Source organism: Parasteatoda tepidariorum, chromosome 4, assembly GCF_982258835.1.
Source record: "Parasteatoda tepidariorum strain Cologne lab strain chromosome 4, Ptep-v5.0, whole genome shotgun sequence".
Classification (NCBI taxonomy): Eukaryota; Metazoa; Arthropoda; class Arachnida; order Araneae; family Theridiidae; genus Parasteatoda; species Parasteatoda tepidariorum.
The window spans coordinates 83,770,101-83,786,979 of record NC_141758.1 but is presented as its reverse complement, the minus strand read 5'-3'; the positions used below and the strand labels follow the sequence as shown (position 1 = coordinate 83,786,979).

Genomic DNA, 16,879 nt, shown 5'->3' with positions numbered 1-16,879 from the left:
TCTTCGATTTCATGTAGATCTGAATAATTAACAGTTAATAATTACTTTGATTATAATGATTCGATCATTGATTCCACAATGTACGTGCGGAAAAAAACTAACCTTTTTGAATAGCTTTTGATCTAATGATCAGATCTTTAAGTTCTAGGATTCAATCTTTATGGTTCTAGGGGATGACCACTAATATGCTATTTAAGTAGTGCAGATAATATTTTAAGTTACGAAATCAAACACAAAAATAAGCCTAGCTTTTTTTTTCTCTCGATGGATTCGAATTTCCAACCCCCGTCCATTATATAGAAGGTAGCTGCAATCTGAGAAATATTGTACCATTAGTTTGGTCAGCGGTCTAAAGTTTGCATTTTTCCCCATATCTCGATAGCTTTGTAAAATTTTTGCCCGTAATTATAAAATTTGTTTCTAAAAAGATATTTCTTTGCAAAAAATAACTTTTAATAAATATTTATTATTTTATTTAACAATATTTGAAAAAAAGATTGTATAGTAAGTTGCGCAATTTTTTAGATAATTTTAGAGAACGTAATTTTACCTCGGCAAAATAAAAAATTCTAGCCAAATCGGTCGAATAGTTCATGAAAAATGTCTCACTGCCTCGAACCATTAATTCCAAGAATTTGATGATCCGATAATTGGATCAAAAGTTATTCAGGGTGTTGGTCCTTTCTTTTGCGCACTGTAAGTCGGATCGCAAAATTACATGCGTCTCAAAATGGACCGCAAAAATTTAGTGACTTAACCCACCTTCAAAATTTCATTTTGGAAGCTTGTTTGTTCATTATTTGATAAATTATTAAATAAATTTCGTTTTGTGAATTTTGTTAAAATAAATTATAAATAATTTCATTTTAAATAAAATTTTGAAATTAATAAATCAGATATTTAATTATAACTTAAGAGGAAGGGGATAACGGTCTGTGTTTATAAAAACTAATTAAAATATATGTTCATGATATGAATTTTAATTGAGAATTTTCAGGACCAACCATTCAATTGAAATCGTAAAAATAAAAATATGCATAGATGTCTCAAGTATTTATTTACAATTACCCCAAACTTCAAAACAAAATGTCCAATTTTTGATATCGTGAAAAAATAAATTTTTAAAATCTGGTAGGACAAAACCGTTTTTTCCTGAAAATTCCTGCTCAATCTTTACCTAATCCATTTAATCCCATCGCCTTCTTCACTGTATTTTGTTAGTCCATATTTTCTATGCGTAGGCAGGAACCTTTTTTTTCGATCACGGCCCATCTTCAATTTGTAATAACTCTCGGGGAGAAAAGATTTTTTCGCGTTAGTGATTTGTCGAAGCATAGCAATCCTCAAAATGGCAAGCAAATCGTCATTTTTGAAGAAAAAAAATGAACATAAACTGTTCCCCCTTGATCTTCAATCTTGATTGTACACTTCATTTATTTGAAGGATGAGCAATTTGTGTTGTAGCTTTTTACTCAATAAAATTTGCATTTCACAAAATCAAATATATTTTTGAAAGAGAAAAGTCCTTCTCTCATTTAACTTGTAAGTCTTCTCATTAGGTCCAAATTAATTTGCATGTTTAGGTGTATTCTATTATACTTTCATGCCGGAAGTTATTTACTATCCAACCTTATTCTAAATTACCCTTCTTATAGCCAACATATTTTTGGAAAACTTACGCACCCCAAATAATCCCTGAATTAAAGGAGGAATGTTGGTTAAGATGGAAAAGAATAACTGAAAATCGAATTTATTTTTCGAATAAATTGATACTATTTGAAAAAAAAATTATTTCATCGTCTGATATCTTTTTTTTTTATCTTATTGCCAAAGGATTAGCAATTCATACATTTAATCCCATATATCATATGTATTTTTATTATTCAAAGGAAAGTTATCGATCAAGTTCATTCTTATCAATCAATCGAACAAACAACTCTAATTCAAAACTCATTTCAGTGGCTGCTTATTCTATTTTGTTCCATTGGAAATGAAAGTGTCAAAGAAGTAGTATCAGAACAGGTGAAGTTGGCGACCTTTTATCATTTTATTAATAATAATCCACCTAGCTTTGACCCGGAGGTGAACCTCTTTTGAATAGGCGGGATAAATGGCCTTGTCCCTGTTTTTACTCTCTTAATGTCTACGCCAAATTTAAAGAAAAAAAAATGGCTTTTCATTCACTGAAGTACTCTAACTAGAGTTCCTACTCACGCTTAAACTAGAATTGATGATACAATCGTTTCTGTCTTTGAACTATTGCCGCTTGATTTCGAATCATTCCAATAATACTTGTCGAATTTGCAAAGTTGCTCGGATTAGTTTTTGTTAATTCCAGAGAACAGTTCAGTTTCGTTTCTCAAAACTAAATGAGTGTTTGGCGAAAAGTGTGATTCAGTTCTTTTATCTTATTCGAAAGTTTCACTTCTACCGTGTTCTAAAGTTTTACTGAATTCTGGGAAATTTCATTGAATTCTGGTACCTCGTTGGAAAGTGTCATTGGAAAGTATCACTTAATTCTGGTATCTTGTTCGAAAGCGTCTTTTGAATTCTGGAAAGTGCCGCTTAATTCTGGTATCTTGTTCGAAAGTGTCATTGAATTCTGGAAAGTGCCGCTTAATTCTGGTATCTTGTTCGAAAGTGTCATTTAATTCTGGAAAGTATCATTTAGTTCTGATATCTCGTTCGAAAGCATCATTAAATTCTGGAGGGAAAAAAATCACCGAAATCTGATATTTTGTTCAAAAATATCAATTTGAAAAATATTATGGAATTATAGAATCATGTTAAAAATGTGTAACTGATTTCTGGTATCACGCTAAAAAGCACAATTTAATATGTAGCATCATTGCTTTCATAAAATTTAGTTCATGAATTCTAATGTTTCAGTGTTGAAAAGTAGTCTGAATTCAAACGGGATTAGTTTTGCAGCTAGTAAACTTCGTGTTTTTTCAATTTGATGATTTTTGAAGTTTTCATATTTTCAATATTTGATTCTTTCTTTATAAATTTAAATATTTGAGCAATAAACTTTATTTAGAAGCACTCATTGTATATAACATTTCTAGAAGAAGAAAAGAATACATTCTGGAATTGTTTGTGAAAAAATACTTGAAGCTTTTACCAGAAACTTTTTCCCGAAATTATCAACTTTCTTGACAAAAACAGCACATTCTACATTGGTGTATTTGTAACGTTTTCTGACGGACTTATATAAGAAGTCAATTTTAGGATAGTTACCATAAAAACTTGAATTTATGAGAGGTACATGAACTTAGTAAATGTCAATTAAATATATCTGAAGAGTCCGGATCTTCGTATCTTTTTAAAGTGAAAGTCTTGGATTAAAATCATTTTAAATCGCTATGGCATCTACGTCTACTGGACACGCTGGACATGCTGCTTCTTTTCGAGGACCTCTGCCCGGTGAGACAGCGAAACATCATTTCTCACATAAATACAAGGTAGGTAAATTAGAGTGTCACATAAATTCACATTAATTTAAAAACCAAGCAACTTTGAAACATGAATTTATCGACATTACAGTTCAATAATTGCATTGTGCCCATTTTTATTTTATTTTCAGTTTTTTTTTCTTTCAAGAAATACGTCAAGTTTTAAACTCTGGTATCGAAATATTTCATTTAAACTAGATAATAAATAAAATAAAAACATTTCAATTCATAACAAAAGCATGAATATAAATTAGTCTCAAATTTTTAATTTTGTCCCTTTTACCATTGACGCAGAATTTTTATGAAGCATGTTTTTCTCATTGTTTTTATTATTTTGTATTAATTTAAGTCAAAATAAGTGAAAAATATTATATTAAGCATTTTAGAAGTTTATGGTAATGAAATACAGCATGAAAAAGCGGTGTCTTTTTCTGCATTAAAAGCAAAATCTTTCGAACACAGCTAACTTCTATCCAATAAATTTTCAAATTTGCAGCTATTTAGATATAAACAAAACGGTTATTTATTATTTAATTTCTTTTTAATTTACAAAGTCAATTAATGATAAATTTTTGAATATGAAGGAAAGCAAATTTCCAAGTACTTTCTCCAGATTTTATATTTTAGTACAAATATAATTCCGATAATCTAACAAATTTTTTTATTTACTATTAAACTGTTTTTTTATTATTGAAAAATACCAAAATATTATTTTATTTGTAATAAGAGCATCAGAATTAAATTATAAATAAGGGAAACCGTTGTCCCCCCGTCGTCAAAGGGTTAACCAAAGTTACTTTCAGTAACATGTTCACCACACATGTTCGGGGCTTATTCTTGGTTTTTCTGATTGTTTCGGATTCTATGTCGCCCCAAAGACGTTGAAGTTGATTCGACTCTCAGACGATTCAATCTTATAATAATTAGAATTTATCTCCTATGAACTTGTCAAACAGATTCCTGTGCATGTTATGATATAGTTATCAAAATTTGATCCCAAAATTTTTGTGGTTGGACTATGGGCTTAAGTATTTTGATTTCCTTTTTTTACTAGCAATACAAAAATTAATTGAAGGAATTTTAAAAGCAACAACTTTGGTGAGGTTAAATTAAAGTATTTTGCGTGCTTTTGATAAAAAAAATTATAAAGAAATAAAAAACAGGGGTATTGAAATTGATGAACAGTAGTGTACTTATTTGTAAGACTCGTTATGAATACTTGAAAACTATGATCGTAAAACATACTGGAAAATTATGATCAGGTAATATACTGAAAAATAGTGACCATAAAATAAACAGGAAAGTTATGATCATGAAATAAACTGTAAATTATTATTTATTTATTGAAAAATTGTGCCTGTAAATGCTTTAATTGGAAAAATTAAAACGACCATAAGACTTAATGACGCAATAAAATCTAAAATTTTGGTGAGATTCCAACAATCTTAGAATCATATTTATTAAAATTCTTGGTGAATTAAAAGTTTTGTTAAAATTATTTGTTGTTGTTTAATTGATTTAACAAACAAATCTCTTTTTTTTCTTCTTGAAATCGCAAAATAACTTAGGGAAACTGCTATAATCTGACTTGAAAGAAATTACACCATTAACCAAATACGCTGTCTATCATAAAATTTTTAAAAATTAGATGCCTTAAAATAATTTATGCCAAATTGTTGTGAAAATATATTTCCTAAAGACTTCGTAGATACCGTCCGTTCCATATCTATTACTTTACTGTCCCTAAAAAAGAATGTTATGCATTAATTAGTTTAAAATTATCTACTAGGAATCTATTTTTAGAGAATAGGCCGATTGAAATATATCAACTGTAATTTTGACAACCAGTTTTTAACATCTATTTCCAGAAATAAATAGTTCTTGATATTTTTTATTTATTTATTTTTTTGGGAAAAGAGCTTGTCTCTAACATATTTTTTAGCAAAAACAATTTATTAGAAAAATGATTTAATGTTTCCAAACCTCAAACAATTCATTTTTTGACTTCTTTGGTAAAAATATCTTTTAAACTATTTGAGCTTGGGGTACTTTCTGCAATTAAATGTGTAAATTACATGTTTTCTTTTTAAGAATGGCAGCACTTCTAGTGTTCAGAAAATCAAAAAATAATGGATTTTCCTTTTTTTTTTCATAAGTCGGATTTCTATGTAGCGAACTCCTATATAACGAGAAAATTTCCTGGGAGCCCAAAACATAATGAAAAATTCTTCGTAAAATAACTACAAAATATCGAAGTCGATTGTGAGCCTTTCCTTATGATCGAATATTTTTTTACCGTATTTCTTAAAATAATTCTAAACAATTCAAACTTATTATTTATTTTATCATATTTTACAGAGATAATGAAATATGTTAAAAAGTGTATGATAATATATTAAATGCATGCTTGAATGTCATTAAAACTCATTTATTTTAATATAAAATTATTTTTTTTCCGAAAATTGAAAATGCAGTTTATTCTAGGAGAATATATTGGTTTATTCTTTTTCTTTACAATTTTTTTTTTTTTATGATTAAGATATTTCATCATGTGTTGATGATAGATCATATGTTGATGAATTTAAAATCTGTTTTTATATTTAAAGTATTTTATAAGTGTATTTCTATTTAGCAACTTTTCTACATAACGAACTTTTCTTCGGGACTTCATTGAATAAAGTTCTGACTTTATGATGCAAATGTTGCACATATTTTATTTATTATAACTAGATCTCGGATTTTATTTACCAAAAACTTATAAGAGTATATCTTTACAAATAGCGGACAATGTCCGTACAGTAAAAAAATATTTCCCTATAATTAAACAAGAATTGCACACTGAAACCTTATTCTTTTTCTAAATTTACATCTCTATATAACTTAGCGAGAAAACGGTCTAAAACTGTTCTTAATTGTTGTCGGTTAATTCTAATTAGCCAGATAAATCACGTGGTATGGTTCTTCATGGAAAATTACATATTTCATTGGTTGCCAGCAGCATAAAATTCATAACTGTTGTTATGATAATTATAGAGCGTTTACATATTTTTTTTCTCTTATTTAACGGAATTCACGTGTAATATCTACTCATATTTAATTAACTAATATTTAATAAATATTAATATTTAATAGTTATAATATGTAATTATTAATATTTAATCATTATTAATATGTAATTATTATTATTTAATAATTATTAATATTTAATAATTATTAATATTTAATAATTATTAATATTTAATAATTATTAATATTTAATAATTATTAATATTTAATTATCTTTTCATAATATTATTCTCTGCCATTGTTATTACTTTTTTGATTTTGATTATCATTCCAAATTGAAGCCTTAAAACTAAAAGCGATGTTCTTTTTTTTTATAAAGTAATCACACAACGTATCACACTTTTCATGACATGTTTAAAACGGTATCTGACTTATTTACAATAAATAAATTGAATAAATTATTATTACTTTTAGAATAAATTTTATGGAAACCATGCTCTGTGAACATATGTACTTAAAATTATGAATAAAAAATTGTAAAGCACGGGGCTTTACTCTCCAACCCCCGTGATTGCTCTCATTCGTCATTGCCCCCCTCCCCCTTACAATCGACGTTTTCCGCTAAAACAAATATCATTTTGTTTATAAACTACATAAATATTATAGTTTAGTGCAAGAACTTTTTGTTAATATGGTATTTGTGGCGAAATGTACGATTGCTCGGATTTAAAAACGAAACAAAATACCTAAATAAAAAAGTTTCACTGTGTGACTAAATAAGATGGGGGAAAAAACTAATTTTACTCGTTAACGGAACTTATATCATTATGATAGTTCTAATAGGAAATGGTTTTTATCTCTCTGGCATCTTATCATTTTCTTTGTTTTTTTTTTGACATGATCTCAAGCATGAGCTTAAATATAAAAAAAAAAACCTGGAGATAGATAAAGTTTCGTACAACAAAGCGTAAACAGGCTGCAAAAAACAAAAAATCGCGAAAAACGTATTAAAAATTAAAATAATTTCTGAGAAAAATTAAAATTCTAAAAAAAACAAGCGTTAACTTTACAAAAAAATGACTAACTTTTATGAATTTCAACTTTTTTAGTTGCATTTGTGCGGACTGCAAAGCGGCCCACATGGTATTTTTTGCTAAGTGTTGTCAAATGATAAATTATTTATTCTGTTGTACTTCCTGTGCATTTTTCTAAACCCTATCATAATTTTAATAGTCTTATACTTATCACGCTGCAAAACAAAATATGACGTAAATTCAGGCACCCAGAAGAAGAGGTCATTTTTTTTAATAAAGAGAGACTATTGAGAGTCAGCTTTTCGCTCTATTACTAAATGATCTTATTGGTGGAAAAAATATAAAAATCTATATTAACGTAAAATAAAATGGTAATTTAAAAAATAAATTGTAGTTATAGTTGCAATAATAACGGAACAAAATAAGTTTTAAATTTTTTCCTTTAGAATCAGCAACTAAATATGTGTCAATACAATAAACTATATTGAGAGTATATATTAAATAAGAACTATAGCCATGAATCTGCTCTTTTAGCATATCATTTGCGCATCGCTGAAGGGGGGGGCATTTTAAATTAACGAGTATTTTAGTACTGTCTACTGGTTTTACATATTGTTTGTGCATGCTTCATATGATAGGAGCAAAAATGTCAAAAGCTTGCTCTTGAGCTGTGTCTCCCAGTTAATACGAATTCAGCATCCGGCTCGCACCGACCACAGTGCTGACGTGAAATATCCTCAATTGTAGACGGATCATGGGTTAGGCCGTCTACCGGCTTGCCGTCAGGCTAACCGTGGGAGGTTCTCGTGGTCTTCCTCTCTATGTAACGCAAATGCGGGTTAGCTCCATTAAAAAGTCCTCCACGAAGGCAAATTTCTCCCAATACTCGATCCAGGAGTTCCCTTGCCTTTTGGATTGGGTTCAAAATTATAAGGTTATGGAGTTGAACATCAGTAGTCGTAAAAAAGGGAATTGAGGAAATAATAAGAAAATTGTTTAGTAACAAGGCACCTCCCTGAGTCCTGATGGCCTTTTGCCGCCTATTGTTAGGAATGATACACTTTAAATCACGGCTTATTGATTTACCTGTTATGGTTTGATTTTTACTTGAATTTTCTCTTAAAATGATTTTTGTGCTTTAGTTTCATGCTTTTGTCAATCTCTGCCCAAATGTGATTCCTCATTTTGAAAATTTTAATCACTTGTGTTCCTAGAGTTTATATATATATTAGTAGTGTTGTGCCAGCTGTAATTATATTCTGAGTTACAAACATCCCATATTTTCCTTGTGAAATTGTTTCCTTTCATTAACTTTGCAGCCCTACTGAAGATACGACATCAATATCTCTTCTGATTGTTACTGTTTATTTTCTTTATTATGTTTGTTTGTATTTATTTTATTTCTAAGTAGCACTGTTTTCTGGATTTCATATTTAATATTCTACCTATTTGTTAAAACTCTAATTTGAAAATTTTGAATATGTTTGCTCATGTAATTGAACTGTTATGCTTACTTCAAACTTTCGGAGTGCCCCCTTGCGGGGGTGGGACGGGATTAAGCTTGTTATCAGTAGTCGTAAACTCAAAATTGGGTTGGCTGTTCATAGACGGTAATTAAAAAAAAAAACAGAAAAAACTTGCTCTTGAGCTGTGGTGGCTCAGGGGATAAAGCTCTCGTCTCACAATGAGGTGAACCGGGTTCGAATCCCAGTGAAGGCTGATTTTCGAATTCCGCACCTGACTCGCACCGACCACAGGGCTGACATAAAGTATCCTCAGTGGTAGACGGATCATGGGTCAGATTCTCCCTGCGTTTTTAGCATACATTTTGTGTTTGCTCAGCCCAGTTTATACAAACGATTACTTCAATTTATTGCTTAGTCACCAAATGTAAAATATCAAGAGTAAAAACATGTAACTTTTATTCTATAATCAAAAGTAAAACACCCTAAATAGTATGTCCCTCTGATTCAAGTGTTCTTGTCTTTGCAGCTGCCGAGAATGGTGGAGGGGTTTGCCAAAGTAGTGAAATATGCTCTTTTCCTAGCAAACTGTGTCATACTGGTAAGTACTATCAACTTGTGTAAGTTATCCCTAGTACTCACAATTATCCCAAGTAAAATCCCTAGCATCCAATGTCATATGTAGCAGAGTAATACACTTTTGATGAGAATCAAAACTTAATTTTAAAAAGTCAATGGGTTTGCATATCTTTCTCTCACACTATTTACCACTTGATTTTACATTTTTGCTACTGCTCCAGCAATGGTCGGAGCAGCTGTACATGTGTTCTAAAATTTAGCCTGATTGGATTTTGAATCGGCAAGATTTACCCACGACGACGTCACTTACAGTTATCCAATTGTTTTTATTGTTGTAGCACAGGGGTGTCAAACTCAAAAGCTAACTTGGGCCAAATAAACAATGCTTAACTTTAGGTGGGCCGCAAAAAAAAAGAAAAATCAATGTTCATAGAAACAGATATTTTTATTTCGAATAGTACATTGTAATAAACATATATAAAGTTAAATTATTGTTTGATACTTGACATCTCTTCTCTGCTACTATCTTTCCTATTTCGGGAGAAATTTTTTTGGCCGAGACTACCTTCAAAATTGACCCAACATGAGCGTTATTAATACGGTTTCGGACAGGAGATTTATTTCCATTCATAACAGAAAATAATTGCTTGCACTGATAAGTACTTCCAAACATGGAAATAATTTCATATGCGAATTTTCTAGTATTTTCAAACCTTGCTGGTAAATATTTGTAAAATTCAGGCATAACCACTTCAATGAATTTTGCCTTCAAATTTGAGTCGCACTGAATCTCAATCACTTCCATTTACATACTACTGAGTCTATATTTATTGAGAAAATCGACGAACACAAACAAAATTTGTTTTCCGAGGAATTAAAATCATTAAGCCTTGTTTCAAATTCCGTTCTAAGATTTGAAATTTTTTCTGCGTATTTTTGATACGATGCAGTATCCCTGGAATGGCAGGTGCCGCAAACCAATTAGAATTTTACATTTTCGCGCGTACAATTTAAAATGATCCGTATAGTTTATAAATAAAGTATATTATAATTTGATATGCTAGTTTCCTTTCTAATTCGCATTTCTAATTTATTTTTACTTAGCGTCGGATGTATTGACTGGGCCACAAAAATGTTCATCTCGGGCCGCATGCGGCCCGCAGGCCGCGAGTTTGACACCCCTGGTAGCATATTTCAAATTAAAAAAAAAATTTTTTTTTAAACAAATCTTTCTGATCCTGCTTGGAAATAGAGTATAAGAGTAAAAGTCATAAATTCTTGGGTTTCAAAAACTAATTTTAATTTCTAACCTTCTTGAAACTGGAAATAAGCTTATAAAATTGACACGTTAGGCACTAAGAGGCGTACCCCAATAAATCTGAAGGTAATTGTTGTGAAAAAAAAGTATACAAAGCTTGCTAGCATTGACTTCATCTGTCAAAATCGGCCTCTCTTGTAACTCAACTCCACCTAGGTAATTAAAGTTGAAACACCATTTCTTTTAAGTATGTTGAGGGTGTAGATGTTTTCAACTTCATACATTTCGTCGAAGAACTTTATTTAAGGAAAAGCTCAAATTGGGCGTTGAAACTCAACATTCGTAAACTAGCCTACCGTCTTTTTTTTCATTATATTGATGAGTCTTCAAAGATTGCAAGCGTTGCCATTTATCTTTTTCCTATATTTAAATAAAAATTTATGAGCATTACCCTTACAGCTAACTTGTCGAAATGATTAGAAATAATATACTCTTATTATAGCTGCAATAATTTTTTTTTTTACATTTATTTATGACTACTTTGTTAAATTTTGTCCACAATTAACCAGCGTTCCCTATTCTAATTATAAAAAATAACACAAAATATGAAGTATAGTAATTTTATAATAGTTTTGTGAAAATGAAATGATCTACTCTTTTATTTATATATTTGAAAAGTTACTTCAATGTTTCATTATGCTGGTAAAAAATGCGTTAATATTCATTGACTCTAAAGATTTCAATAAAATAGGAGAACTCTCGACAAATTGGCAGTTTTTTTTCCGTTAGAATTCAACAACTTATTTAAGTCCATTCTAAGGCCACAATAATTCTTTACGACAAGAGTATATTGTCTGTAATTAATAGAATTGTTTCGAGTTAAAGACAGTATAACTGTGGTGTTTTTTTTTTTTTTCCTAGGAGAAAAACTTCGAAAAAGATACTTAACACCTTGAGCACCGCGCGTATTTTTAATGAAATTCCCGTTAAACCAAGCGCATTAAATTTTAATTAAATTATCAGCTATTACTTAAAACAAGCAGCTGTGCCTAAGGGGATAGAGCATTCGGTCCCTAATAAGGTCAACCAGGTTCGAATCCCAACAGTGCCTTGTTGATACGAATTTTGCTTCCGGCTTACACCATCAGTACTGAAGTAAAATACACTCAGTGGTAGACGTATAATAGGTTAAAATCCCCTTGTCGTCTTGCTTACCATGGGAGGTGGTGGTTTCCCGTCGTGGTTTTCCTCTCCATGTAACGCAAAAGCGGGTTTGTTCCATCAAGAAAGTCCGCCAAAAAGGCAAATTTCTCAGAATGTTTGATCTAGAAGTACCCTTGTCTTCTGGATTGGGTTCAAAATTACAGGGCTACGGAGGTGAGCATCGGTCGTGAACTTTAAATTGGGTCGGCCGTTCAGCGACGGTTATAACAAAAAATGTTTTCTTATTTATAGTAAAATTGTTATTTAAATAAACAAAAATCTATTTTTGCCTTACTTGGCATAATTTACGAAAGATATTAAATAAATAATTTCAAAATTTTAAGAAAACGCGTGAATATTCTCGAATGTCTGAAATATCACTTTCATGAGGTGATTTTTAGTCCATATTATATCTTTTACAAACTAAAAATATTTAAAGAAAAGTGCACTTTCGAAAAAAACTGAAAAAACTGGATACGGTTGAAAATGGGCAATGAAAAAAATAGATACATATGGAGAAGCTTGTTTGAAAAATTGGATTGAGCTCAAAATTCGCGAAAAACACTATTTTTTAATAAAAATTTTTTAAACAGCATCTCATTCCGTTTTATTACCTGCTGTTATAAACATTTTATTTTCGAGGAATTAATTAGTGAATACCGAATACCCATGGTGTATAGAAAAAATATTAAATGAATTTTTATATTGGTATACGTTTTTTTCCACCTGTAGGTCAAATTGAGATACTTTTTTTCCTTAAAAATCCAAATCTGTTAGAAGAAATTACTAATTAAACTTTTAAAAGTGCTCGCCGTTCCACTCCTAGGGTGAAATTGGGGTCAAATTTGATATCGTCAAACACATATTTTGAAATAATTTCACAATATAATATTTCCAATTTTGAAATATTTGATCATTGGCATGTATTTTGGACAATCTGTGTATTTCACACCACATCGCTTGAAAATATTTCACGTTATAATATTTCCGATACTGAAATATTTTATCACTGGCATATATTTTAGACAAACTGTGTGTATTTCGCATCACATCGTTTGAAATAATTTCACATTATAATACTTCCGATTTAGAAATATTTGCTGATTGACATATATTTTGGACAATCTGCGTATTTCGCATCACATCGTTTGAAAATATTTCACAATATAATATTTCCAATTTTGAAATATTTGATCATTGTCATGTATTTTGGACAATCTGAGTATTTCGCATCACATAGTTAGAAAATATTTCACAATATAATATTTTCAATTTTGAAATATTTGATCACTGCCATGTATTTTGGACAATCTGTGAATTTCGCATCACTTCGTTTGAAATAATTTCACATTCTAATATTTCCGATTTAGAAATATTTGATGATTGACATATATTTTGGACAATCCGAGTATTTCGCATCACTTCGTTTGAAATAATTTCACATTATAATATTTCCGATTTAGAAATATTTGATGATTGACATATATTTTGGACAATCTGAGTATTTCGCATCACATAGTTTGAAAATATTTCACAATATAATATTTCCAATTTTGAAATATTTGATCATTGCCATGTATTTTGGACAATCTGTGAATTTCGCATCACTTCGTTTGAAATAATTTCACATTATAATATTTCCGATTTAGAAATATTTGATGATTGACATATATTTTGGACAATCTGTGAATTTCGCATCACTTCGTTTGAAAATATTTCACAATATAATATTTCTGATTTAGAGATATTTGATGATTGACATATATTTTGGACTATCTGAGTATTTCGCATCACTTCGTTTGAAATAATTTCACGTTATAATATTTGCGATAAAGAAATATTTGATCATTGGCATGTATTTTAGACAATCTGTGTATTTCGCATCGCATCTTTTCTAAGTTTGTATTTTTTTTTTTTTTAAATTTATTATATATTTTTTTTTTGATTGCAGATATGTGGAATTGCTGTTTTCGCAGTCGGGATATGGACGATCGCAGATCGATCGTTCATGGAACGATTGCTGGGTACCGATCTCTACCTCAGTTCGGCCATAATTCTGATAGCCACGGGTGTGATTGTGACGATTATCTCATTTCTGGGTTGTTTTGGAGCCATTAAAGAAGTGAAATGCATGCTTCTTACGGTATGTACTACACTCCATTTTTTGTGTTTTAATTTATTGGTTAATTAAAGAAACTATAGAGATGAATACGTGTTGTTTAATGTTTTTGACAAAAACATGCAAGATATTTCATAATCGCTGCCCTTAACATATATTTTTGGAATCCTGTTCAAAAATGTTGTTCAAAAAATACACTCCTTAGGAATCACAAATTACTATCTAAGTGCGAAAGAAGCGAAATTGTTATCGAAATGTATCAAATCAGTATTGATAAAGGTTATATGAAAAACATCAAACCAATTTGATTGCTTGATAAAACTTGCTGGTGGTTCTAAAAATTAACTTTCGATTCCTTTCTGTTTCCACCGGCATTTAAACAGGTTTTCATGATTCCAGTTTCGCTTTTCACACTAGTGATTCCTTAAAATTTGATAGGGTTTTTGTTTATTTCCTCGTTTTGTGTATACTTTTTTTTACCTTGTTTTGTGTATACTTTTTTTTACCTTGTTTTGTGTGTACTTTTTTTTACCTTGTTTTGTGTATACTTTTTTTTTACCTTGTTTTGTGTGTACTTTTTTTTACTTTGTTTTGTGTATACTTTTATTTACCTTGTTTTGTGTATACTTTTTTTTCACCTTGTTTTGTGTGTACTTTTGTTTACCTTGTTTTGTTATACTTTTTATTCCTAAAGCATGAAAATTGATTCAAATGATCCCATTAGCCATGAAGGCAAGCATAATATTGCCAAAAAAACAAATCACCCAACATTGTCTTCACCACATAATTCGCGATCGCAACGCTCGAGTACGCCGTCTAGCGGGAGCCTGTAAATATCGGGCATTAATTTATCACGTTTTCATTTAGTTCCATCAAAGTCATTGACTGAATCAGACGCCATTTTTTAGCAGCAAATAAGAAACAAAATTTCCCTAAGGAAAAGGCCGAAGAACTTGAAAAAAATCTCCAGAATATTAGTAAATCTTTCAGGAACAGAACACGCCAAACATTTGAAGAAAAATTCCTCAATTTTTAATTTCTATTATCAACAAACTTGCAACTGATGACTTCCGATTTCGGATACTGTTACAGATGTGTGTATTAAGGTAAAATGCATTTCTTCTGTCTTCAATTCATTACGAATTAAAGTGAAGTCAACATTGCTTTCGTCATTCCAGTGAATAAATATGAATTCAGAACATACAGAATTGTAATAGTTATAGCATATTCTTCTTCGTTATAGAATAGTATATATTTCTGTATCCATATAATTCGGAAAACAACAATAAAAAATTATCCAAGTTACTTGAAATAGTGCCATTTGTGCTGATTCTTAATTAATTTAAATCGTTTTCTTGGTAAGTTTTTTTTAATTTTGAAAGAATAAGTTCAACTAGAATTCAGCTATTCTGTTTTTAGCTACATATTCAAATTCATATCAATTATAAAATTTTGCTGTGTAGTATGTTATCTAAAAGTAATGAAGGTATAAACTATGTATCTATTATTTGAGAATAAAGTTTTCAAACAAGGAACTTATCATTTTGGAATTCTCCGGGAATCATAAATCAGGTAAGTGCAATGATTTTTACAATAAAAAATTTGCTTGTAAATATTTTTTTTTCATTTGATGATGGTTCTCTACAGAATGGTTTTTTACGTCTGATTAAGAACTATAAGAATAATAAAAAAAGAAAAAATATGAAAGTTTTTACTTCAATGTTAATAATTCTTAAAATCGTTTTTTTTATCCTAAGAATTCTTTATTTTCCGTTTTTTAGTTTATAATTTTTTGATAAAAATTGTTCTCAAAATACTTTTGAAAAATTAAATGGTATAACATTATGTGTTTATGTATACTTCTTGTATATTCCAATGTTTGAAATAATATGATTCAGAAAAGTATGGAATAAAAATTCGGTACTTACGACGTATTAACGCCACCGCCGCTACAGATTTGGCGGTTTTTAAGTGCCGCCAATCTACACTTAAAATTTTTGCGACAGTTCATAAAATAAAACACTTTATTTAAAATCAAAATAGTTAATTGGATTTCGGTGGAAAATAAGCCGATATAGAGTTTAGCATAGATTCAAAACAATCATATCGCCATATGAACTCTGATGAATAAGATTCCAAATGAAATAACATTTCCAAAACGTACGTTTGCCAAGATAAAGTTTTATGTTGTGGGAATTGGTACATTTTCGTTTTTTCGGTAAAATATTTCCCTCCTGAAAAAATAAAATTGCATCTTGTTTTGTTTTTGGCAAATCCCAAAGACGAATATTCGTAGCACTAAAAATGGCGACAAAAAAGAATTGTTTTGTTTTTGTTTTTGTTTCGTCAGCATTCTTTATTTTACGTTTCTTAGTTTCTAAATAATGATTTTTATTGAAACTTGTTGTCAAAAAACGTTGTTTACAAAATTAAATTTCATAAAATTATGAGGCTTATGTATACTTTTTGTTCATTTTAATTTTTGAACTAATATGATTCTTAAAACTATAGAATGTAAAGTTTAAATGGGCCTTTCATGTTATATCATTAAATTTAGTAATACTATTTCTCGGGCATTAGGTTTTAACTCTTATAAAAATATACATATTTTTTTCTGTTAATGTACAAATATTTTTCCGATGTGTTTTGGATATTCCTTCTCTAATAAAAAGAGATACCATTTTGTTTTCGGTTGTACAAGAAAGAAGATCAAGCATTTTTCTTTTTTAAATTTAATAAGTCACATTAAAGAAGGAACGTTG

At 29.7% G+C, this 16,879-nt stretch overlaps 1 protein-coding gene across 4 annotated transcripts in view; it reads left to right on the top strand.

Annotated features, from left to right (window-relative positions):
• The window catches only part of LOC107455349 (CD151 antigen), a 69,172-nt gene that overhangs the window by 39,275 nt on the left and 13,018 nt on the right, over nt 1-16,879 (top strand). For 3 of the 4 annotated variants that reach the window (XM_016072881.5, XM_016072889.5, XM_071182507.2), the window contains exons 2-3: nt 9,488-9,559; nt 13,950-14,141. In XM_016072881.5, the coding sequence (XP_015928367.1) occupies nt 9,488-9,559; nt 13,950-14,141 (264 nt within the window). Of the gene's footprint in view, nt 1-2,182; nt 3,465-9,487; nt 9,560-13,949; nt 14,142-16,879 lie in introns of those variants that run through there. The other variant, XM_016072877.5, reaches the window with a different exon arrangement.